General features: G+C 39.7%; 2 protein-coding genes across 2 annotated transcripts in view; one reads left to right on the top strand and one right to left on the bottom strand.

Moving 5' to 3' along the window:
* The window catches only part of ctnna2 (catenin (cadherin-associated protein), alpha 2), a 326,489-nt gene that overhangs the window by 185,580 nt on the left and 113,770 nt on the right, over window positions 1–27,139 (top strand). The gene's annotated exons all lie outside the window — the stretch shown is intronic.
* On the bottom strand, window positions 1,696–7,162 carry lrrtm1 (leucine rich repeat transmembrane neuronal 1). Its single transcript, XM_063476232.1, has one exon. It carries the CDS (start codon window positions 5,923–5,925, stop codon window positions 4,372–4,374), a length of 1,554 nt encoding a protein of 517 aa, XP_063332302.1. The 5' UTR covers window positions 5,926–7,162; the 3' UTR covers window positions 1,696–4,371.

The following is a 27,139-nucleotide window of genomic DNA, read 5'->3' as shown; positions in this document are numbered from 1 at the left end:
TGTCTCTATGGCCCTCTGTGGTCTTGCCTAACATGGTAGGAGTGTTTAGTTACTGACACTCACACCATTGCACAGGCCCTACGTGCTGAAACTCTGACATCATTATGCAAACGCCATATTGGTATGTGTTATTAAGCTGTCGTTTTTTGTGATACCAATGTGGTTTTCTTAGTCGGGCTGCCCTTTTCACAATACTGAAGCATGTTTCTGAATGCTCGCTGTATACTCTGGCTAGAATGTGTACAATTTGAGTCCGCGGGGTCTCTGTATTGTTAGTATTTGACCTTTAGTTCTTACCCTGGCCTTATGCACCTAGTGTCCCACTTTTTGCAAACCATGTCAGAATTTCCTTTTTCATTGTTTTGACCTTTGCTCTTCATTCCTTTGTGGCTTTCCGTCCAAGCACCAGTCGTGTTGTTGGTCTACAACATATCCCTAGACACCCAAATGGTTTTCAAGTCTGTTATGCAGGCAGCATATGCTTGAATTTGCACACACGAGCTATAAGACAATAGCTTCAGACCTATTAGCTTGTGATCTGGACAGGCAGCTACCATATATCCTCTAGCTGCCAAACAGCAGCAGCAGCTCTGCAATCTTATGCTCTCCTCTCCGGCTGCTCTTAAGCAAAACAACAATCTCACACTTTTCCTCTGACTGAGCAGTAATCTGATTATGGATTATTGCAGTTATGGATTTCCATGTAAATAAAACATATCATCTCTAACCATCAGTTTACGCCTCAAAATGTGAGGACGAGATGAATACATTTGTTATCACTGTGATCATTTTGGTTACCACTCATCTGTATTGATTTTTACCGAGCATCATCAATCAAGGCACTCATAATGGATGCTGTCTGAGAGCACATATCTCCCTTCAGAGAATTATCACCTCAGGCTTGGGTCAAGCAGAGATTTGATCTCTTGTCAGTTAGATGAATTGATGTCTTACAGACACAACAGAGAGAGGTAGGGAGAGGATTAAGGTAAAGGTGAGTAGGAATAAAAAGAAGTCTAAAGTAGTTAAACTTCAGTCCTGAGGACTCAAAGGTATAGAAATAATCATATCCATTCTCCATCACCATTTGCCCTGGTTGCTTGTTTAAAAAAGTAGTTAAATGAAATCAATAGTGGTGCTAGTACTGGTCTCTATGCCAGGCATCATCCAATATTTATATAAATGAAGCTTCACAACCTCAATTTACCCTGCAGTTGCCTTTTTAAGGGGCTGTGAAGTACCTGAAGGTAAGGGGAATTCTGGACAGTGTATGAAGATGAAGAGGATAAAATAAATTTCTGTCCCTATCAAGATGTCCTTACATAGTCATTTGCATTCATGTCATTTGACAGGTTATGATTTCCAGCTGTACCGAGTTTTGAATCGGGGTGCGCTTGCTACAATAAAAAAGAACCAGATCGTAAATTTCACATGGCAACTTTAAGCCATTATCAGTCCCTAAAACACCTTTTCAGACTGAACAGCAAAATTACTACGTTGTTCCCAAGGCTTGAACTTCAAGCGTCTTGGCTACACTTTGGTTTTTTTTCTTTTACTGGATCAACTACATAAAAGTGAAATAAATCCAGTCCTGAATCTGTGCTCTGCTGAAATTCCATGCCACGCTATCAATAGTCAAAAATAAAAACATAATTTCTATTTATATCATTTTATTCATCTCTCAGAATACTCGCATAAAAACTTTAATTGTAGCCTGAGGCCTCTGGTAACAAGCACAGGTATTTGTTTTCCTTTCACTGACAACTGGAGAGACCCTCTGGGGTTTAAGTTGAACACTGAAGTACGCTGTGGTCGTTGCATTTTATTATGACCACACCATTTCACTTTTGCCAAGTGCTCAGACTAAATTATTATTTTTCACCCACTGCGAGACATTTCCTCAGACGCTGGTTTGATGTTAATGATTCATACGGTGTTTATTGAGATAATTTTTCGATTTAAACTACTCTTAATTTTGGGACTTATATATCTGAAGAGAACAAAAAGGGTCTAGTTTGAAAACCGATTAATGACCAAGTTATACAATTTTATGTTTATGTATGTTTACTGCTGCTTGCATTATGTATAGAATGGGACAGTTCATTAATTTTAGAAAAAAATCACTGAATTCCCACCTTGTCCTTCATAATAATTAGAATGATTTCTATGTGATGGGATTTCTTTGGGCCTGGGAGAAATCCTATGAGCTGTGGGAGGAAACGAAGGAGCTTCAGTATTACATATTCTGTGGCTCACTGGCAGTCTGGCTAGCATTTTGGGGATCTCGAGATTGTAAGAATTAACACAGTTAAATAGATCGATGAAATGTTTCAATATAACAATATAGTTTAAAATTTTCTCTTTTAGCCACTCAAATATTCCTTTCAAAATATTTCATTTAGACCCAGTAAATAGTGGCAAACTTCAATTAAATTTAATCCTTACTCTCTGCAAAAATCCCCTCCCCCCTCCCCTTTTTTTCAAGACATTTTATTGCTTAAGGGACCTTAAATCCTCTATTCTTCTTCTTAGGCTGGGTTTACTCCCAGGCCTTTATCAACCTCAACAAGTTATAACAATTTAAAATACACCAAAGCATCTCATTTTGTACCACTTATTGCAAATGATAAAAAAAAAGAACAGCCAAACACCATCTCACAATGTTATCGAATTAAAGATTTAAAGAATGTAAACTTATTGTGTAATGATTGTCAGTGAGTTCTTAAAACATTTTTATTCCTGATGACTTACAAGTTGTAAACATTATCTTATTTATCGCAAAATAACACAAAAAATAATGCAAATTGATCTTTTCGTCTTCTTCTCTTTTTTTTTTCTCAGAAAAAGCTGCTGTAAAATCAGTATATTGATGTTGCCCCTGTTGTGAAATTTTTCAGAACATGGTGCACAATTGGTATAATGCTGCCACGGTATGAGAATATGCACACTAGAGAGCAGTCTGTTCCCTCTTTCTGCAGTCGTTGTGATCCTCCATCTCTCTCTCACATAACATACTGTTCATGTCAAAGGACCCAGGAAACACAACATCTGTCAGTGCGCTAATGTACACAATAAACACCAAAGGGAGAAGGATATATACACGCACCTGGAAATGGCCTTGTATTCAACACACATTTTACATCACATGAAAAAAAAAACAAAAAAAACAAAACAAAGTGACCAATATGTGCAAATCTTCTTGAAGCTGGTGAATAATTCCTTCGGTGGTTTGGATATTATTTGAACAGTATTCTTGATTTTACTATGGATGGTCTGAATGATTGTTGGCTTTGGTGTGCTTGATTCAGTAAGAGGAGGCAACGCTCCTCTGCGACAGCCAAAAGGTGAGAAGCAACGAGAGGCATAGCTTTAGCTCTTTTATACTCTGCTTTCTTCACTTGGATGGAGCACAAATATTGTGATATCACTAAATGAAAATATGATTACTGATAAAGGATGAAATAGATCGTTTTTAATCTATTCACAGACAGGCAATGGGAAAGAAACTACACTGATAGAAAGTCAACACAATGAATGCAAAACAAAATGTGATTCAATCTGAGAAGAGGTCTAAAACTCAGATGGTGGGTTTTACACTGGAGATGAGATGCAGATATCCCTCTTCCCCTTTTCTTTTTTTTGTTTTTCATCTTATTTTTTTTAGGGGGGGGGGGCTGTTTGATGCACTGCAGAGTCATGGCTCTACAGTCCACGAGCGCAAAGACTGCGTCTGTCGTCATTCATCCTCTCTGACAGGCTTCTCATATACAAATGAGTTTCTGTGAATAGCAATTCATTTATTTAAACACTTTTTTGTAGTTTACAAAAGAAATAGATTATCTTTTTTTTTTGTCCACACTTGCACGTCTTCTTCTTTAACATATTTTACACAGTTTTGTTTTTACATTTTTAATTAAACTTAAACGTGTTTTTAATATTTTAAATGCTCAAATATTGTGTGTACCATAATACAAATGGTTTCTTTTTTTCCTCTCCTGTGTCCCCAGTTTATTTTTAAACAATAATTAAATGTCCTGAAATAGAAAGACACATTAAAGCTCAAATATCCATCCTCGAGAGAAAAGCCTCAGCGCTGTATTCCTCTCTCTTTTTCGATAGAACACGAACAGGTCCAAGAGTCCCGTGACCATTATGTGACTTCAGATCAGCAGCAGATAGCAGTAGCAGTAAATCCACCACAAAATAGTCAGCCACATGAAGCACACTTCTTCCACATCACAGTGAAATGCTTTGTAAAAAAAAGCGTCCAGAAGATTGAATAATTCCTTCTGTCCCCCTCCCCGGTGTATCCAAAAAGGAATTTACTGTATATCCAGATAATCACAGGTAAAGACTTACTCAAAAGCAGGGTCACACTTCACATTCCCGAGAAGCTTGTTGTTGGCAAGTGCAAGAGCCATATTCATTGATGATTACCAAAGCTCCCTCAATATGGTTAGGTTTATAGTCAACATAGTACTCTGGTGTAGAAATTGCAGCCATCTGCTGCATGCTTTGCTTTTGCTTCTGCTTACGGCGCTGACTGCTGAAGCACTGCCTCAGTTGCCTTATTCCAGCTGGAAAGCACTTCCATGCCACGTATAGCATGAGCACTATGATGAGAAAGGAGAAGATGAGTGCCATGGTGCCTGTTACCACCTTGTGGATCTGCATGGTGCTCTCTAGGTCATCATGGCCCACTGTGACAGTGAAAGAATTTGTGACCACTTCACTACCCTCGCCCTCATAGGGGTTGGGAGTAATGGGGCCCAGATCCCTCGTGGAGGCGTACAGGCCTGCTGTGGTCACCTCTACTGGGGGATCCTCACATAGCTGAAAAGCATAGACGGCATCCAACACATCCTCACCCTGTGCTGTGTCAGGGCTTGAACACAGCAGGGAATTGTCATGCTGGCCTCGGAAGGCACTCAGCCAAGTGGCCAAGGCACACACATTGCGGCTGCACTCCCAGTCATTCCCTGCCAGGGTAATGCTGTCCAGAGATGACCACGAATCCAGAATGCGCTGGTCCACAGAGGTCAAACGATTAGAGTCTAGCATCAGTACCTTGAGGTTTGGTGTACTCTCAAAAACATGTGGCTCGATGTACTCGATTTCGTTTGCTGACAGGTCAATCTTCTCTAAAAAGTGCCATGTCCAGTCTAGTGTGTTTACAACAATAGTGGCACGATTGTTGTGCATGTACAGAGTGCGTAAAGAGATGAGGCGTGGGAAGTGGGCTAGGTTGACTTTAACTAGCTCATTGTGCTCAAGATGCAACTCAGTCAACTTAAAGAGGCCAGCGAAGGAGTTTCGTGCCAGGCTCTGCAGTTGGTTGTATCCCAAGTCCAGAAACTGCATGCTCCTGCAGTCCTGAAAAATCCGCACTGGCACAAATTTGAGAGCATTGTAGCGCAAATGCAAATTGGTGAGCTTTCTAAGGCCGTGGAACAGGTCAGGCTCTAGTGCCTGCAGCCTGTTGTATGAGAGGTCCAAGATACGGAGGTTTGGGAGGGGCCTAAAGGTGCCATTTGGCAGACTCTCAATCCGGTTGTTGCTCAGGTCTAACTCCTTGACTCGTCTCAGCTTGTCAAATGCACCCTCCTCTACAACGTCAATGCTGTTGTGATCTAAATAGAGCCAGGTGAGCTGTGACAGACCAGCCAGTTGGCCTTCACGCAGCTCCGTTAAGTTGTTCTCTCTCATGGACAGGCCCATGGCACTGCTCAGATTGCGGGGAATGTCTGTGAGGTTGAGCCCCTCGCAGTACAGCAGCTTGCTGTCGCAGCGGCACAACCTTGGACAAACCCCCTCTACCAAGGGAACTGTTCTTAGAAAAATGCCCAATGAACACAGTATCAACCCAGGGGGCTTCTTCAGTGGCCACTTTAAGTACAGTCCAATTAGAAGGAAATCCATTAGCATAAATATCCAGGGATGTCAGGGAGAAAATGTCCATTGAACCACTCTGGATATCGGTTTTGCCCGTATCAGATCATATTTATCACATCATATCTATCTCGTTCAATAAGCTGTCTCATTCTATGTATGTCAGCTGAAGACAGTGATAGTATTTTTGTTATCAAGTCCCAAAAAATGCCAAAAAAAATAAAGTCTCTTTCCTTACGTTATATATCAAGCAGTGGGTGGAGAGTAGAGGGGATGGAAAATCAAACTGTCCTCACTGATCAATCTTATTCGAAAAAATTCCTACTCACCCCTATTCAAAAGCTGACAATCTCCATTCAGCATCTCGCTTTGTGCCCCAACACTAATTATGTGCGAATCTAAAAAAGACCCCACTGTGGTACAAATTCTCCCCCCCTCCCTTCTCTCTTTTCAGTGGACACCAGATCCTTGGCAGGCTTACAATGTCTTAGTTCTCTTCAAGTGAAAGAGCCAGAAAGAGAAGGAATCCAAGTAGCTTTCAGCGAGATGGTAGGAAGTGCAAGTACCCCTGTCTGCATGCATGAGCTCTGTCTCTCCTGCTTCTCCGCAGTCCTCTGCTGCAACGATCAGAGGGAAGAAGAGACAACCAGAGAAAGAAAAAAATAAGCAAGAATCTTTTTTTTTCTTTTTTAAAATAATCTGCCTTGCTCTTTCCTCCTTTCCCTCCCGCTTAAGTTTCAAAAGATCTGTCAAAATGTGTTATCGTCCATCGCTTGAAGAAATCACTGACTTGTAAGGTTTAAATCCATTCAAGCACTTAATCATGATTTCAGTGACGGACGCAAGGGAAAAAAACAAAACAGGATATAAAGAGATGAACCCTGTTCACTGTTTTCTTGTGTAACAGTATTCCTCGTCATCTGAGTGGCTCATATTGGTTCGGTAGCCGCTCGCATCCCCCGTGGCTCGCAGGTTTCGTTTACTCCCTTGCTCTCTGGGTGTCTTCTCAGCCAGCTGGAAGAGGCTGCTGAAGGCTGGTGCTGGTAGGCAGGCAGGGGCGGTAAATGTGGGAAGCAAAGGAGCGCGCAATCCCTTGCAGCAGACCAGTACACTGACAGCGCATGCAGAAGCACCTTCTGTTCACTGAGTGTCGTAAGCCACTCACAATTCAGAGTGCTCGCTCCCTTTCCCTCACTCTCTTGCTCTCTTTCCCTTGATCGCTCTCTCACTTGTTCATGCTGCTCCCCTCCTCCTCTTCGCTCTCACATCTTCCCTCACTGCTTTTTTCTTGCTGTGTTTTTCTCTGTGCCTCAGACATTTACATATCCAGAATGGGCTGGGCTTAAACCAGGGGCTTTAATGAACCCCCTCCACCCCCCATATCTCTAGCGCGCTCTCTCTCTCTTTCTCTCTCTCTCTCTCTCTCTCTCACTGTCTCTCTCTCCCACACATACAAACACTCCTTCCCTCCCTCAATGACTGCAATGAAATCGGCCTCTTGACGTTGTCTGATTTCAGGCTTGCAATGATGAAAATGGGATCTTATATCATTTCTTTTCTTAAACAGATGTTTGCTTATATATCTGTGCTATATAGACGGAGAGGGAGGGAAAGAAAAGATATATAATTTCTTCAAAGAATTTCTAAATATCTTCAATGAGACTTAAACGCACTAGTCACCATGTATGTCCTTCATTATGTCATAGATGCCACAGGAGCATGCGTGTATATATGGTATACTTGTTGCTTGCTTGCCAGCAACAAAGGTTGGCCTGTGAGTCAAGATGATTATGGCGTTCTTCATGTGCTCAAACCACCAGAAATTCTTTGTCGCTGACAGTTATTGCTGTCTGTGTCCATTCTGAATGCAGATGCAATTGTTTCCCACATAATATTAGCATTAAGCTAACATAAATATTCCCTCTGAAGGCTCACTTGTCTTCCTTTGCACTTCTCTGGAATTCCTTCTAGCCGTGTCATTGTTCTGCCCTAAAAGTTCAAAGACAATGAGCTGTGACTGTGTCTTATAGGCTTCACACGAGCCAAGTTTTAAACTTCTGACTCACCTCCTTCCTTTTCTGAGTTAATTGCACATTGGCTAACGGAACTTTCTTGTTCACTTATTCAGAAAACAATGAATTTAAGATGAAACAAAATGAGTCTGAACAAAAAGATAAAGAGTGTTTTTTAATTTTTAATTATGCCCGCTTGACAATCCAGGCTGAGGATATAGAGCCAAGTATACAGTGTGAGAGCGAGACGAGAAAGGATGGGAAAGGGTTTACATTGGCGTATGACCTCAGCATTCCTAGCCAAACTAGCAGTTTCCACAAGTTTCTCGAATTTATTGCCTAATTCAAAGTATAGACAAAAACAATTGAGAGGATCATTTCAAAATGTAGGATAGATGGAAAACAGAAACAAATGTACATAAGCAACAAGTGTGGAAAAAGCAGAAGCCAGAATGATATGGGTAAAAATTAAAATTTGACAAACACAACTTAATTTCTTCTTTAAAGTTTTACAGCCTCTGGCAACTGGGGAATTGCATTACTGCCATCTTCTAGAAATAATTGCGATTTGCTAAATAATTCTGTAGAGCAGATCGTGAGTCGATCAATAGATCTTTTTCTATGCAATGTTTCTGCTAGCATTTATCTCTGCATTTCATTGTTGCAAGTGATAAGCATATAGAGCCAAGAGGCAGGTGCAAGCATTGATTGGTTAATTGGGAACAGGTGAGGTGGGTGTGATTGTCATGTGGCCAGAACCAGGAAGACAGACTGAGGACATCTGGTGGATGTTTGAGGGGTGACATGAAGCAATGTGGAGCACAAATGTGGATTTCTTTCCCCTGCATTTTATAAATGTAAAAACAAAAAAAATGTCATTTACACATCATAAGCCTTTACATTTTTTAATCCCTTTTATTTATTTTTTTTAATTCCTCAGTTTTTCTCACCACTGTGTTGTATCATTATATGTATATCTCTGTCACATTATCATGAGCCTGGTGTGTTTTAAACATCAGGAGTGAGTTTCTTTAAATTTGGAACAAACATTTGGTTTGATTCAAGGGTGATCAAAGGTCAAAAGGTCACTGTGATTTTTTATTTATTTTTTATTTATTTTTTTTGGTCCTAACGCAACCCATGAAGAGTCTTTTTGAGAAGTGGCTTGAATATTTATTTTTATTTATTTTTTTTAGTATTTGATATTCATTATTTATTTGTTTAATAGCAAATATTTGTGCTTATGCTTGGAGTTAAGAGACTGAATTAGTTTAAATTAGGTTAGTAATCAAGATTAGATCTTATAGTGTAAAGCTCAAGGTCACTTTGACTTCACCTCACTCCATTCTCATAAATGTGATATCCTACAGTTTCCAGGATGGAATTTCATTACAACTGGAGCACATGCTTCACTTAGACTTGAAGATGAACTGATTAAAATTTGATGGTCAACATTTAAGATCACAGTGCCGTCACAAATCACATTTGCAGCCATATCTCAGGGTTCTGTGTGATAATTATTCACTTAGTGTAGGACGTAAAAGCGAACTGTGGACCGAGGATCACGCAGATATGTGGAAAACTCTTTGAAGTGTGGATATTCCTTTTCCCACTTTTTTCCTCAGCGTGCAGTTAGCAGTCATACCAGAGGACAGTGATGGCATGCTTTAACAAAGTGCGTCTGTGTACTTTTTTTACCTGGTTGATGATTTTTTAAAAATCTTACGTCATGAGTGTTTTTCACATTGTCAATAAGAAAAACTATAAAAAGAAAGTTATATAGGAATCAGACTTTCTAGCTATCAGTGATGCTCATACATAATATAATATAATATATAGTAATAATATACACATAATATCATCATTTATTTTCTAAGTCATAAATAGCTTTTAATAACGAAGTGGTTATCAGTTCTTGTGTATCGTCAGCAGACTGAACTTGATTTGAGGGCTCAAATATGTCTCAAAATTAGAAGCATCTGTGATTGCAGGCCCATTATTAAAATCATTTATTGAATCAGATGACGTCCCACTGTTTGAGTCCGAGAAAACAAGGCAGATGATAACTAATTGGCCTGCCGCAGCGATAATGTTGATGGGCATCTCGGAAAGCATTGAGATAGGGGTCGGCGGAAACACTTATACCACAGAGTGGAAACAGCAAGACATGATTTCACGTCCACAATGGACCGGGAATTCCAGCAGATGGAGGTTGTCTCAGTTTGAAAGGGTCACAAGCGGACATGGAGTTTATTAATTTAAATTTTCGTATTTGTTGTATCTCTTCCTTAGTATTTTAATATCCACAGTAATGATCTGAGGAACAGAGGAAATGTACTGTTTCCTTCACATTTAAACCAGTAATGACAGTAGCCTCGTGAAGGCTTGTGCAGTCTGAGTTTACTCCACAGTATCAAGAAAAGATCCACTTTGTTCAAACAATGATTTTAAAGGAGCTTGTACTAACTGCAGCTTGGGTAAACAAAAAGGGGAGCATCATCATGTTCAGTGGGGCATGTGACAAGAGGACCGTGGGTGTCACACTGGGTTATAGCTCCTTGAAGTATGCTTTTGTATGATGCAAAGTTTATTTGTGTAAATATTCTGAATTATTAGCATGACTTGTCCATGTTTTTTAGCTTTAGGGCTGATTGTTTGGTTGGATGTATGGAGAGATGATTTACTCAGCTGAATGGATGAACTTAGAAAACCCTTTGTATTTCTCCATATAATATGATGGAGGAAAAATAGCTCAAGGCATTAAGAACACAAGCCTGCCATTACATATTAAAATCTTTAATTCCATGTTGCTAACCCTGTTTATATAAATGCATGTAACTTTCAAGTCTGAGACAGCTTGCTCTTTCTCTGCTTTATTTTTTGTTGTTGCTTGAAACAGCCAAGCTTGTTATTGTTGGCTGGATAGAAGACATTGCCAATGATTGGCCTTAATGGCTGCTTTTTCCATATTGCATGTCGTTGAACTGTCCAAAGTTCGTTGTACTTTCAGTATCTGGCATGTTTTGAACCACACGGGCACTTTAGTTTAAGCGCTGGATGTTTTTTTGTAAACCACAGAGACTTTCATAATTCCCTCAGCCAGACTCTTTTTAATTTCGGTGGTCTTCTCTGCAGATGCTTTTTGCTTTAGTGACTAGAGTTTTAATTCAGGATTTGATGATTTGCTTGTAGTTTCACCCCACACTCTTGAGACTTATCTAGGCTTTTGAACATGTTGAACTTTGAAAGAGTGCAAACATAGAACTTTGAACTTATTATTTTGATTGTGTTGTATATACCTCTTTTTCTGTAAACACAGGATATTGATGAAGTATTCCAGGTGGGTAGCTATATCAGAGATGAAACCTCTATGTGGCACTGGCAGTTCTTCTCTTTTAGATGGCATGGCTCTTAACTCTGTCCTCAGTGAAATACAATTATGTGAAGAACTGGACTAACTGCATTGACTAGCATGTTTCTTCCCTAAAGTCTAATGAGTATAAATTTGTATATGTACATAAAATGTAAGTTCACTGAACTTTAACATCCTTTTATGTAAAAAAAAAAAGTGTCAAAAAGCAAACAAATAACAAAAAAGTCACTACATCAGAATGCACTCATAAACTAAAGAGTTATACACAGCAGTCAGATAGATGATAAACATCAAATGCACTTGGTTGTCAGAGTAAGCACAGACAAAGATGTATAAACTAAAGAACAAGAAAGAAATGCAGTGCATTTTTGTAAGGCACATTTGAAGAGAGAAAATATGCTGGTGTTACTTTGTGTCAGTAACTGAGTTTGAGAAGATCTCAAAAAGTAACGCATCATGCCTCGATCTAAAGAAACAACTGACAAACAAAGTCATCTATCAGTCTAGAAAGGGTTATAAAGTCATTTCTAAAGCTTTGAGGCTCCAGCAAACTATGGTGAGAGCCATTATTAACAAATGGAGAAAACTTGGAACTGTGGTGAACTTTCCCAGGGGATGCCAGTCTATCAAAATTACTCCAAGAGTGCATCAGTGATTCATCCAGGAAGTCACAAAAGACCCCAGAACAACAACTGAAGCGAAACTGGCATCAATAGCAGAGTCTCAAGGTGAAAACTACTGCTGAACAAAAAAGAACACAACATGTCTTTTCTCATTTAGAAAAAACATCTTGATAGTGACCAAGACTTTTGGTGAAATCGTTTGTGGACTGATGAGACGCAAGTTGTACTTTTTGGAAGGTTAGCATCGCATTAAATCTGTCAAATTAACACAGTATTTCATAAAAAGTACATTATACCAACAGTGTGGTGGTAGTGTGGTGGTCTGGGGCTGCTTTGCTTCAGGAATTGGATGACTTGCTATAGTTGATGGAACCATGAATTCTGCTCACTACCAGAAAATTCTGAAGGAAAATGTCCAGCCATCAGTTCATGACCTGAAGCACTTGGGTTATGCAGAGGGCAATGATCTGATCTAAAACACATCAGAACATATCATTTTCAGCTGTCAGATGATCATAACACATCAGATGTACATATCTATCTATCTATATAAGTAGTGGTACCTAGGCCTCTGGGAACCTCAAGCTCCCATCTCGGTTGTTGTTCCCAGATCTGCTGGAGCCACTCGCCTAGCTTGGGGGTCAATGCACCAAGTGCTCCGATTACCACTGGGACGACAGTTACCTTCACCCTCCACATCTTCTCTAGTTCTTCTCTGAGCCCTTGATATTTATCCAGCTTCTTGTGCGCCTTCTTCCTGATGTTGCTGTCATTCAGTATCGCTGTGTTTGTCACTATGGCCGTCTTCCTCTGCTTGTCTACCACCACTATGTCCGGTTGGTTAGCCACCACCATTTGTCCGTCTCTATCTGGAAGTCCCACAGGATCTTAGCTAGGTCATTCTCAACCACCCTTGGGGGCGTCTCCCATTTTGACCTCGGGACTTCCAGGCCATACTCGGCACGAATGTTTCTGTATACTATGCCGGCCACTTGGTTATGGCGTTCCATGTAAGCCCTGCCTACTAGCATCTTGCACCCTGCTGTTATGTGCTAAATTGTCTCAGGGACATCTTTACACAGCCTGCACCTGGGGTCTTGCCTGGTGTGATAGACCCCAGCCTCTATGGATCTTGTGCTCAGAGCTTGTTCTTGTGCTGCCATGATTAGTGCATCTGTGCTGTCTGTCAGTCCAGCTTTGTCCAGCCACTGGTAGGATTTCTGGATGTCAGCCACGTCCTCTATCTGCCAGTGGTACATACCGTTCAGGGACCTTTCCTTTCATGATGGTTCCTCCTCTTGCTCCTCTTCTTTCTTGGATTTCTCTTTCCTGAGGTATTCACTAAGCACATGGTCAGTTGTGGCCATCTTCCTGATGTACTCGTGGATGTTCGTTGTGTCATCCTGGACAGTGGTTCTGACACTCCCTAGTCCTCAGCCTATGAGAGAGAGAGAGATGTACTGCTTCACCAAGCAGTTGAACAGGTGTATTTTTTTGTTGAAATGCATCTGTGTGTATTTGTTGCTCTGACAGAGTGAGAATTAATATGGTTCTAAATTGCTTCCGGCCATGTCCAAAGCAACACGTTCCCAGTTGAGAAAGAGAGAGAGAAAACAACACAGTTTTCCCATGTCACAACACAGTGCAGTCACACACTTCTTGCTTTTACACTGAAACGAGATCAAAATTCTTCACCCTCCACCACATGCGCACAAATTTACAACAACCTGACACAGCCAGTTTTTCACCCACCTTCAGCGGGTTGGTGTGTGGCTTTTCCATATGCGGTATTTCATTCAATTACTTGTTTTAGCTTCGCTACTTAGTCTGTTTCTTTATGCAATTGTGTACTGGCTCTAATGTTTTTGGATTCAGAGACTACATCAAACAGTGGCTTGTGACTGGGCTCTGTCTGCCAAAGGAACTTTGTTCAGCTGTCAGATGATGCAGAAATCCCACTGAGCACCACCAAGCCCATTTTCAAAACCCAGCTCTCTGAGGCAGCACCCCCCCACTTTTGATAGTCCTGACTACGCTGGCCTATTGCCTCATCCAGAGCCAAACAAGCCTGTACATCCTTTATGTGTCCACTAACCTCTCTCATGTTTGGATGAATCAGAGCAGAATGCAGTGACAGAGGAGTCTCTGATGCAAAAGGCTGAAACACTTGTAAATTTAGACAGAAAATTACTTGTGCCTTTATCCCGTGTCCCTGCTTCAAGGTAAAGTTAGAACACTAACCGAGAGTTTTGTATAAACTTTCATTGAAGGTCTTTGTGTATATGAAGTCCTAACCCTTGGACCGTGAATTGAAATTTAAATCAGCAATGACTCAAGCGAAGGAAAGTAAAACGATTTATTTGACATGGGGCGCACAATAAGGGAATGTAGGAACGTATTTAAGGAGGGGAAAAGCGCTTGTCCAAAAATATCCCAGCATTGGTGGTAGTGGTGGTGGTGCAGGAGTAATGATTTAGATCTCAATGAATGTGATGTGGAGAAGAACTGCTAATGAGCAGAGTCAAAGAACTCACGAGGACTGGAGGATAAATAGTAAGGAGGAGAACAGCATCAATCTGGAACTGAAATGAGAGCTGAAACCAGCAGAAAAAGGAAATCTTTTAAAAAATACAACAGTGGCGTGACAGAGATTTTGGCTGCATCTCACTGGTTTAACAGAAGGTTGAAGACAATCAGTTAGGTGAATAGACTGTACCAAAAGTGCTTATTCTAAGCATGAGATAGAAAAAGTAGATAGATTCTGTTACTCGTAAATTAAAACTCCACTGGTTAGCAATGTACTTGCAAAAATTCGGAACAAGACACTGTTTCTTTGTAAAGATTTGATTGTGCTTGAAATTATGTGCACAGTGCTGCGTCCTTCTTTTGATCAGCCATAATTACCATGTTAAATGGCTATCTGATTTTCCTCTACTTCGTCTAAATGTCCCTGTCATTTGTGTATGTGTGTGTGTGTGTGGAGAAAAACAAATAATCGCAATCCAAAAAATTACTGGGTATTAGCAACATTTAATGGTTTTTATTATAACAGATTGTTTAAAAAAAAAAGAAACAAAAGAAAAGAAAAAGAACACAAAAAGGGAAGAACTGATGCCAAGAACCTCCCGGCTGTTCATTCACAGTGACAGTGCCACAGGTGGTGATGTACATGCAGTCCGCTTTCTCCTTTACTGATGACTGACCTTGACAGTAATTAGCTACACGATGACTGAAAAACAGGATGACAATGTTATTCATCACAGGCACAGCTGGGGGTGACCCGGGTTTCCTAAAAATGTCTTATAACTGAAGCTAACTTTATATTCATCATGTGATACTTTAAATGACCTTAAAACACACAAACACACACACAAACACATGCATACACACTGCAGTTTAACAAGATAGTTACCGTCTTTAATGAGCTAGTATCATATCTCACTGCTTTTACCAAACAAATGGTAGATGCTGACGCTTATCTCATATGACTATAGTATCTCATACTTAATCCTCTGGGTTATTATAAGAACATCTGAATTGTGAATTGGTAATTACTGTAAAATGCATTTCTAAGTAACAAATGAATCATAATGAATTCATGTTCATATTTGATAAAATAATACATGATCACTTCATCATCTTGTACTTCCTTTTATTTCCTCCTTGTTCTGATGAATTAGACGTCATGGAGTAATGAAGATGAAATGAATACTATACCTGTGCCAGCATCACATCTGTACAGCACAAGACGCACACAATACCATATATTATCAAGCCTACCAACACAAGTCAGTGTTGCTTTAGCTCACCTGACTGACCAAGTGACCCATATGCCAGATGACACTGCAGAGACCTTGGTTGAAATCCACCCCAGACGATTTCCTGTGTCATTCCCCCCATTTCTGCTCTCCTGTCCACTCTCTGTACTCCACTGCCTATTAAAGGCTGAAAATACCAAAAATATCCTTATATATATATATAGATATAGATATATCTATATATCTATATCTATCTATATATAGATATATATATTAGGGATGGACCGATCCGATATTACGTATCGGTATTGGTCTGATACTGACCTAAATTACTGGATCGGATATCGGAGAGAAATTAAAAAATGTAATCCGATCCATTAAATATCACAAGAGCACCTCACAAAACTTGCGACATGGCGTATTTCAGCTCGTAACCTTAACACGTTGGAGCAGCATGCGTCACGTAACAGAGCGGCTGTGGCGTGCAAGACCTGTTGGAGGTCTGGTTGAGCATTTGGAGCCTCACTACCAAACCGGCATTTCATCTCCCAGAAAGTTATCCCAGAGAGAAGTAAAGCAAGTGTGTAAGTTCACCTCTGAACGTTTTTAAAGCATTCCTACGCTAAGCTTAACAACCGATATATGGAGCGACTGCCTCTTCTCTCTCCTGTTTTTTGCATACAGGTATAACAGAATAGCTTTAGTGTTTTTTTGTTTTTTAAACTTGAGTATGAACTTATACAAAATGCAGCAAGATATTTATAAAAAACAGTTGTATTGATTGCAAAATACACTATATCGGATTCATATCGGTATCGGCAGATATCCAAATTAATGATATCGGTATCGGTATCGGACATAAAAAAGTGGTATCGTGCCATCTCTAATATATCCTAAAAATGAAATGATACACTCTAATATACATACGAAACTCACTATCAACATTATTTAAAAAAAAAAAAAACAAAAACGTATAGGACTTGCCCCTTGCAGATGCAGGGACGATAATAAAAATATTTCATTATTATTACCATACCAAATTTCTAAAGAGCTATTGTAATTTGGTTGATATTCCAGGAATATCTTTGAGCACATTTGAAAACAAATGTTTTTCAAAAGCACAGCCTCACAGTTTCACTTACAAATTTCTAACAAAAGGCAAAACAACATGAAATACCAAAATGATGATTTTTGGCTCAGATTCCTTAAGGCAATATTTTTGTTGTTGTCCGCATTTATGCAATGAAAAGATCTAAGAAATGCATGTACGGCTGATATGTATTACCTCAATTTCTTTGAGCCCTTTTCCACTAGTACCTGCTCGGCTTGACACATGTCATTTTTTTAGGGTTTTCCATTAGCTAGTACTACCTGGTAGCAGCTACTTTTTTGGCACTTGCTCAGCCAGTGAGCTGAGTTGATCTGAAAATGTGACATCAACATACTGCATGCCACTGATTGGCCAGTCAGTGACCAATCAGTGGTGTGCGTTCATGAATCGATGAGTCATGAAAGCGGTTACTTAAAAAAAATCGAATGTCATCTTGATGTCATCTGTTGTTGCATTTTTTTGTGTTGCATGCAAATCGTGTCACAGGACTTTCGGGTATAAGGAGCCACGCGCATTAGTAGATACTCAGTTCTAATGGAAAACAACCCAACAAAATAAGGGAGAGTCGAGATGAACCTTCTAAGTACTAGTGGAAAAGAGCCTTTTGTGCATTGATATTATCACTTTCAGTGCGATATGGAATTGAAATAACCGTTTTCCCCGTTACCTTTTCATATTTCCTTTAGCATGCTGTCATCCTGATAACTTTGCAACCTTAGTATTAATAACCTTTTTGCCAGTGTAGTCTGAAGGCCAGTTTAAGATGAATGTATTATTTTAGTTATATTAAATGCATTAGTGGAGGTATTTAGGCAATCCACACAATCTCCATTCCTGAAGTCAGACTCACCAGCAGCATTCAAATAACTAAAAGTCTGCGACCGCAGAGAGCACGCCACAGTAGAGATGGTATAACTGGTTGAATTCTCATATTAATGAACGCGAGATCTAATTTTGAACAACTGTGACACATCCTTAAACTTCTTTCACTTTCATTCTGAAATCAGTAAAAATGTATTCATAATGCACGATGCAACAGCAATAAGATCAGTGTAAGTGCTGCAGTGAAACCATCCTGTCCAGTTTCATACAGGAGAGTTTGTAATTTTGGCTGTTTTAGTTTCACGTCTGAGTACTGTGTGTACTGGCTTACAGTGACATTGTCATGGATTACTGGAATACAGAGCAGAGCCACCAAAGCTTTAGTGGTGACATCTCTGCTTTTTCTTTCATGACAATTCAAAATAAAAAAAAAAGGCCTACTGTATCTGCTTTCCAACATTCTAACATTTATCTAGGCTGGAAAAAAGTTGCCTTGAATTTTCACACAGAAGAGGGATTTGTAACAGGGACGAATAGCAATGTGTGATCAGAGTAAAATATTTCTCTGTGTCTATCAGAAGTTTGTAAAAGCAGCTTTTGTGCATGAAGAATTGATAGAAAATTCCATCATAGCATGTTTTCTTTATCAGACGTCTGCACAAGGGTTATCATAATAATGTTGCCTTGGCATTTGTGAATCTTTACTTTGGCATTCTAAGTGTGTACACAGCGTTAACACAAATAAGGTCTCCTTACAAATATTGCAAGAAACTACTGAATGCAACCTCTTCTCTTCATATATTTATTGAAAAGACATCCCCAGACATTTTTCTTCTGAAGCCTAAAGGTGTAGGGTACTTTTGTACTAGTAGGCTGTTATTCCTAACTGATTTTCAAACCAGCAAAACAGTGTTAACATAAAATCGTGTGCTCCGAGTGTGATGCCTGCCCAACAAAGAGCAGCTCCACGATTAAAAATGCAGTCAGAGTTGTTTCAGTGCAAACTACACTTGCTCTGTTGATTACAGTGAAAGAACATGTCACCAAACAACAGTGTCAGTTACAGAGTGGCTCTTTCATGTGTTTTTAATGTTTTTTTTTCTTTCTTCAAAGACTCTGAAGATCTGAAGATAATGTCATCTTAAGCCTTTACTGCCACTCATTGCTTAGTCACAGGCAGCACAGGACACAGTCAGGGTCACATTGGGCTAAGTTAGGTGAACTTCTACAGCACTTGATAAAATTACACTGACATCAGCTTAGTAGTTAAACACTGTAATCTTGCACTCAAGTATTTGAGTGTGCTTGTGCTTGTGTGGCTGCGCGCACGAGCTGGTGTGTGTACTGTTTTCATGTTATGTCAGGGTGATAACTTTATTTATCTACCACTCAAATTTCTTTTCCAATATAAAATAACATTTTAGGCTATATTAAACACCAGGCTTGTTAAGTGCATCTTTACTGGGAAGTCTTTACTAATCACTTTGGTTACACAGTTTTACTTGATTTGCTAAATCTTGTTCTTAAAATATTTTAGGTGGAAATGTAATTTATTGTAGGCAGCAAGAACCAATAAAAGGTGTCTGTTTAGAAAGGGATTCTTTTCTTTTGTTATTATTGCCGATGATGACTAATGAAAATTGTAATTTATGAATTTCCAAAGTTCAAGTTTATAAACAATACTCTGGTCAAGGCAAATAAAAGGTTGAGTACACAAGCTGCATTAGTGGCTCTAAAGTGTAGTTGTTCACACATTTATCTGTCCAGTGAAAGATCCCTTGTTCGATCCTTGGAGGAGACACAAATCCATTGGGGGTCATTCCAAACAGACGGAGCCACCCGCTGTGTCGACCTCTTGTGAAGTCAAAATTAGCTTATACAAACCCACAATGGGGGAATGTTTGATAGATAACCCCTTTGTTTCAAACAGCAGTTGTCATAATTGTATCAAGGTATAGATCTATTTCACTGGTAGGTTTAAATTGACGTTGGATTTTATATCACAGTGATTTTATTTCAGGGGTCAGAGTGTAATAGTTGTTGACATGTGGAGCAAATGACACCATTGCTGTTGTGCACGTTTGTATGAGTGTATGGATGTATGGGGATATTTATCTCATTGTCTCTCTAGTTATTTATTTATTTATTTTTTCTCATATGTTTTACATAGTATATATCAGTCATAAATCAAGTTACCACAGTCGATGGTAAGGTGTGCAGAATCCACTTCACTCAGTATATCTGTACCTGCAGGGAAGCAAACATTAGTAAGCCACACTCTGGAGACATCAGACTGGTGTCAAAACTCAAACAGCAGGAGCAGAGAAATTAGTGCGCTCTATCTATGCTGCAACTGATTATTAATGTGGATAACAGCGCTTTAGATGTAGCCTCTAGCACTCACAATCCATAGGTGAATCGAATTGCCTCTATGCTCTTAATGTGCACTGTCTTGCAAGCAGTGCAAGTATTTTATTATTCTCCTCAGCTGTGTTGCACCTGGAGTTATAAAGCTATCATTTATCCAGGGGGAGAAAAAATGTGATTAAAATTTGAAAACAATTATTGTAGCCTTGTTACAAAGCCCTAATTGACGTGAATCTTTTTAGATGAAAACGGCTACTGGTTTAACATGAATAATATTTATAAAGTAGACAACTACTGGGATGATAAATTCTTTGACCATATCGATCTTACATCTCTGCCTTCATTGTGATGTCAGGTTAAATATGGTGAATGAATTTACACAATTGGAGCTCTGTTGAGGTGACTAAATTTGTCCATGTGCAGATAGACAGACAGGTACAGCTGCCAAACTGACATTTTGCACACCATAAAAACACATACACACACATTAAAAAAAACACAGTCGCCAACAATTGCAACTGTTAACAAAATGGCTCAGATTACGTCTGTATTAGGCCATCTACCATTAAACATTGTTTTCATAGTGAAACTACCTGTGTCTAGTCTGCTAATTGGTCATTTATTTAGTGAACTATGTTCAGAGTGATGTGCCAAAACAACATGAAAATGGCTAAATCTGCTATTATTATTTTCCCTCTTTGAAGTTGGCCGACAACAAAACAGTCCAAAAAAAGCAGCAAAACATAGCCTAAAGCTTGGATTAGATGGAAGAACATCTACCTCTTGCTGATAATATCTGTCCACAGACAGACAGGTAAACATACTGTAAACACTTGCCAAGTATCCCAGAATGCTGTGTGTGATGCTTCCCGCTAAAGTAGGTACTTCCAAGACTGTATGCATCTCCGTGATGATGTACACACAGGCAGACTCACCACGTGAAAGCAAGACTGGAAGTTAATTATTTGATTTTTGTCTGGTTTATGTGTGTTTATAAGTGTTTTTAACATATTTATTTATTTAGGTGTTTTAGCCTCGAAACACCATAAAAATGGGGTTTTTTTTCATGTTGCATTATGTCACTCACCTCACCACTTGACCTTATTTTCCTCTTATGTACACTTGACAACACACATTTAGATAAAAGCACTTTCGAAATGTTGCAAGCGAATACTGCAATCTCACGTATCTTGCCTGACTAAAACTATTAAATTCAGCAGTAATGATTTGTATTGTGCACTATCAAAATGTTAGTTCTGTCCTGTTAATGTGCTTCGTGTCAAATTTACTGCACCACTCAACCCTTAGAAGCCAACATTATTTCTCATCTTCCAGCAATCATGACATAATGTATACCAACCACAAGCACAATGTACAGATAACTAGAGAGTATGGCAGATCTGTGCAATGTGACATTACATGCTGACACATCCCCCCCCTCAAGCCCCACTCAATAGAAGGAAAAAATACAATAGTTATCACATCATAAGACCAGTGGATTCAAAACTGCACCCTTGATTAAAATGCAGAGTGCTGTCTCTGGCAGCAGACAATGGCAGCTAAATCCTCTGACAAGAAGAAAAATTCACAGCCTCGCTTCCTCTCCGCCGTCTCTGTGCTCGGGTGCATTTATTCGTGTCTTGTGCACACTGTCTATCTGCTTAAAAATGTTTTGCATGATTTACTTTCTCCCGCTCAGTAATGTCAACCCTAGATATCTGTAAGAGAATCAAAATCACCATTTATTTACAAAGCCATGTACCCATTGACAACCCACTAAAGATGAAATGAATTCAAAGTTAAAGACCTTCGGTTTTAGGGAGTCATTTTAATATGCAAACACCTATATGCGGGCACGCTGACCTTTACGAAACACTAGCCCAGCATCATCAACCACTCGTTCCAAGCCGTCTCGGTATCGGCGTGATTCATCGAGTCGTTCTTCTATCAATTCCAGTCTCTCGCAGCTGCCCACCTGCACCAGAGCCTTGTCTACCAGACGGGCCATGCATAATTAAGATGATAACCCACAACAGAGACCTGACCCTGTCACAGCATTGAAAATAAGTCTGACCAGCCCAGGGGCACACTTCACCCTCTATGTTATGCTCAGAAAGTTCCTATTTGGCCTCTCCCAAGCTACCACAACTTATTGCTTGACAGTTTGCTGAACTGTTTTAATACAATTTTAGAATAAATAAATAAATAACCTGCATACCTATCCCTATTGTCTGTTTAAATATGTGAAAGGTCTCTACTTTACAGACTTCTTAAATATAATGAAATCAATATTGTGACTTTGACCAGAAACTGTACTTAACAAAAAAGAAAAGTTGATTAGGCTTCACAGAGATTATAAGCCTCTTGTTGCATATATTAAGTATAATTTAGGTGGTATTGGATATGGAAAAAAGATGCTGAAATATGCAGCATTGTCCAAAAATGACATTCTACATTGAAAGCATAATCAAAGCCTATGGAGATATGGACCATGGGCTCCATTCACACCATTTGCTATGACGTTTTCTTTCCTTAACCATGGAGGAAGTGATGTCTTTGCTGCACAAAGCCAGTGTTTTTATAGACAAAGAGTTGCCAAGCCCACATAAATAAAGGTCCATCATATGTAAATAGAAGACTGGTGCAGAATGCCCTTGTTTCCACAGCTGAATCAATTTATCAGTCTGTGATCACATCAGTGCTCATTTAGATGTTGTGCGACAGTTTAATAAATCAGCTCTAGAGAGGTTCATATGTCTCTCCGAGTGTTTGAATCTGTGCCATTTCCAAGACGCTTTGATAAATGACGGCCAATATTTTCAAGGGTGATGTCTACATGTCATTTCCTGAAAATAGTGGTTGGGCTCCAACAACTGTAACCATTGTAGGAATACATTTTATAAGTCAGCTTAAGGAAGAGAATGGATGTCCTTTGAAAAGACATCAATCCCTAAACACCCACCATGACAGTAAGTCCTTTCCCCTGATCCATCCTCACACAGTGCAGTTATATCATGTCCGGATATTCTGTGGCTTTACTGTTTTTATTTTTATTTTTTTATCTTTTTTTTTTTAAATTTCTTGCAGCTAATAGCAACAACTCTGTTAGTGGCTTGCTCTGGTGCCTGGCTAGACTGACAAAGCCTACATTAAAGGACAGTGGGAGAGATAATCATTCCACCAGTGCAGCCAGCTTTTGCGATCTTTGAAGTTGTTGCTCGCTCGATCATTACAGCAAGGGAACACCCTGTTGTCTAGCTCTATACAGTGTATCGGTTTATATTTACACAGTTACTGTCTCAACAGCAGACTCAGATACAATAGCAGTTGGTATGTCTGTATTATCACGCTATCATTAGCAAGTTTGTATTTGATCTGCTGTCAGACCTGAGGCCATTCTTTCTTTTTCTTTTTTTCCTTTTCTTCCCCCTGTTTTTCCAAACTGTCCTAATCCCTGATTAGTGCCACCTACGGTGCTGCAGTGCACCCACAGGAGCAGTTTGAGTCATCATTATCCTGGTTTACAAAAATGTGCATATCACTCTCTGTGTCCCTTGCTAACCACCAATTTTACACTGAAGGCAAAGAGCAGCTGGCTCTGGAGAATTGTTGTTGTGTAACCTGAGTGTTTTTCTTTGGCTGCTGTGTCACCTGAATTACCCAGCACCACTCACCGACTCACCCGCCTCTCTTACCTAACGGCGGAGCGGAATAATTACTTGGTCCCCTGCTGAATTTGTAAGTTTGATCACTTACAAAGAAATGATTAGAATATCAATCAAAAACCCAGAAAGGAACACACATTACATAAAAGTAAGGATGTTTCTTGTAGTCGGTCACCAGGTTTGCACACATCTCAGGAGGGATTTTGGCCCACTCCTCTTTGCAGAAACTCAGAAACCATGTCACCGCTGTGCTTGCCAGGATGGCTTTCTCTACCAAGTACCAAGTCATGCTTTGCTGGGAGATCAAATGCTTATTTCGCTAAATGACATGCAAATCAATTTATAACTTCCGTGTGATTTTTGGATTTTTGGTTGATATTCTGTCTCTCTCTATTAAAATTAAATTCTGATTAAAATTGGAGACTGTTCATTTCTTTGTAAGTGAGCAAACTTACAAAATCAGCAGGGGATCCAAGTAATTATTTCCCCCACTGTACCTTCACTTTACCTATGCAGCTCATTTGTTTGAGCAAACGTGTGAGTGATGGAATGGAAACCAAATGCATCTGCGTTTGAAAAAACTTGTTTTCACGTCAGTCACTTCAGGTTTCTGGAGCTACCTCTTCGACTTGTCGTCCTGTACTCAACACTGTATATTTAAAAGGTCACAAAATGGTGGGTTTGACAGTTGGGAACGGTGAGCGGAACGAGGCCATCAGCAAGTGTGACGGTGGATAATGTCTAGACACAACAATCTGCTTCCTTATTTCTCTGCCATTGCACTTTTTTCCCATTGACTTGGTACCTATACTCTGCATTTCCAGTATACTGTCTTATACTAATCTCTGTTTTGTAGTATCATATATTCTCAGTACTCTTATGTTAAAAGTAGCGGTAACTGGAATATGTCTGTATTACATGATAGTCATAGGCAAACCTAGTAGTAGTGGGGTTTTGACAGAGACTAGAGCCTGATTTGCAATTTAATTTGCCATTGTTTGGTCTGATTTACTATGGAGGAGTGAAGAATGGAATGATGCAATGCAGGAAAGGAAATTTATGATGAAACTGGGTTATGTATTGAGGTATTAATAACAGGTCCTTGAACTGGACCGACCTATAGCGCTGTGTTGTGGGTGTTCTAGCTGCTCTGTAGTATTGGTTTTACGTTGGAAGCTTAAGACTTAAAAAAAAACAACAGCAAAAAAAACCAAACCCACGTACTTCCAGACAGCCACATCACGGTTGTGTATGCATGTATAGGCAAGTGTGTGTGTGTGTGTGTGTGTGTGTGTGTGTGTGTGTGTGTGTGTGTGTGTGTGTGTGTGTGATAAATTGACTTTTTCAGCTCTGCAGTGAAACAAAAGTACATCAATGATACTCAAACCTTCTTCTCACCCCATTGACTCGCTTTTTTTCTCTTTACCACAGCCCTGCTCTCACAGATATCGCACCGCTCTCTTATTTTCTCACCCTCTCTAACCTATTCTCAGCCTCTCCCTCCCTTCCTTCTCTTCTCTCCTGCTGCCCTTCCTTCAGTCCCTCCCTCGCAAAACTACTTGCTATTCAGTTCAGGGAGGCTGCAGGCAGCATTGCTCTAGCTCCCCATACTGCTGCTGCAGGACTAGACTTTTTTATTCCCTACTCTCTCTCTTTCTGTCTGATAACCAGACATTTCCCCTCACTCCTTTTCTTATTCTCCTGAAACTATGCACCTAAAACCTTGGCTTACAGCCCAACACACTTAATATTTAACCCTCACGATTTCGCTGCTTCTACTTGTTTCCTTTTTTCCATTTTTTTTTTTTGGGGGGGGGGTGTTTTGAAGAGGGCATTTCACACTGTACATAGAGATACGTGTCTTTTCAAATAGGCAAACCTTTTTGGAAACTATACAAGAGTCCAATATCTTCCCATGCTGGGTAGATCTTGCCGGGATGTCATAAGTATTTTATTCACTTCAGAGCCCTCAACAACCCCTGTTATAATTTAACATCACCTTTCCTGTTACCAGCTCAGCCGCTGACTGACTTTTTTTGGGATAATGGACAGTGATAGTTCAGAGCTTCACAGTGCTGTTGTACTGCATCTGACTAAATGGAAATGGATAATAAAATCTTAATGGCATCTGTAGACTATGGCTGTAAATGCCACATAAGGTCTGAATTTTCTAGCACTAGCTTATGACTATCAGTTCATTAGCTTGGTTGAGCTTGTAATAGATTCATTCAATCATACATACACCTAATGTGTGTTCCTTAAAACCAAATCAGTTTATGTGTTTACACTCTTTATTTTAATGCGCTTTGTTCACATCTGGCTGTTGAACAAAGTGCACAGCGAGGTAATAAACTTTTAATGGCGCCACCTCTGTCTTTGTTGTGCTTTTGCTTCCTTGACCCCGAATTTTCATTTACATCAAGTTACAGTGTTATTTGTGTACTTTAAAAAGCTAGGCTGTGCAGTGTTAAACTGAGGATTATCCTCATGCCCCGAGTGGTTTAAGATGCATACCAGCTTGTGCCCTTTGCTGCATGTCATCCTCATTTCTCTGTGTCAGTGTGTATTTGTAGTGTGTCTTTTCAAAGGAATAACAATACAGCAATCATTTATGGAGACAAGCTTGGGAGCTCTAGTGCATTTGGCTTTAAACAAAAAAACAAAAAACTTTGTTGAACTCTGTAGTTCTTCATGAAGTCTCTGAATTTAGTGTTTGTGTAGCATCCATCAAACAATTAACATTTAGCCTTTCACACAGGGCGTTAATACTTCCTTCTGTGTTTGCTCCATCCCAGACAAACTGTTCGTTTCATACTTACGATGCACTTGATGATAAGCCAGATGCTTCCTCTCATGCACAGCCTGCTTGACCACAGATGCTAATAGCCAGTGACAGGCCCACAGTCTAAACATGAGCCAGTGTAATGAGAGGAGCAAGCAAACGGCATCAGCCATTAAACATAAGAGGGCTTGCGCCAAAAGGCACTCCGGCTCCTCCTCAGGCAGTGTCGTTCTAGGCTGCATTAACTGTAACTGACAAGAGACTGCCAAGCTAAAACAGCACAGTTATAGATACTATGGGTAACCATGTGAGAGGAGAAGAGACTTGAAGCTCTCATATAAGGACTGCATGAGAGCTTGGGAGTCTAGTACTGTCTGCCCAAAGGGTTAGAATGAGAACTTTACTCACTGTTTCATTCTCCCAAAACAAATGGTTTACGAAGTGTGTGTGTGTGTGTTTACTGTTTAGTATTGTACTGAATGTGATCATTGACCACTTATCTGACATTATACTGCTCATCAAGAGCGTGACAAAAAGCCCTTTGTTTAATCATAAGTAATTGGTTAAGCAACTCTATGATCCATATTTTTTGTTAATCTAAAATAAAATTAATTATAGATGAGACTGTAATTTACCTAAGCATTGTGTAGACCCTCCTCAAAATGATAACTGATGTGTATAATTAGTGAAACATAACAGATAATGGGTAACATGAAGCCGACAGGGATTCAAGGACT

Source organism: Pelmatolapia mariae, linkage group LG6, assembly GCF_036321145.2.
Source record: "Pelmatolapia mariae isolate MD_Pm_ZW linkage group LG6, Pm_UMD_F_2, whole genome shotgun sequence".
Lineage (NCBI taxonomy): Eukaryota > Metazoa > Chordata > Actinopteri > Cichliformes > Cichlidae > Pelmatolapia > Pelmatolapia mariae.
This window is presented reverse-complemented; position numbering and strand designations above follow the sequence as displayed.

What these genes read in the sequence shown, in the direction of transcription:
- lrrtm1 (XM_063476232.1), bottom strand. Translation starts at nt 5,925, where the DNA reads ATGCTAATGGATTTCCTTCTAATTGGACTGTACTTAAAGTGGCCACTG.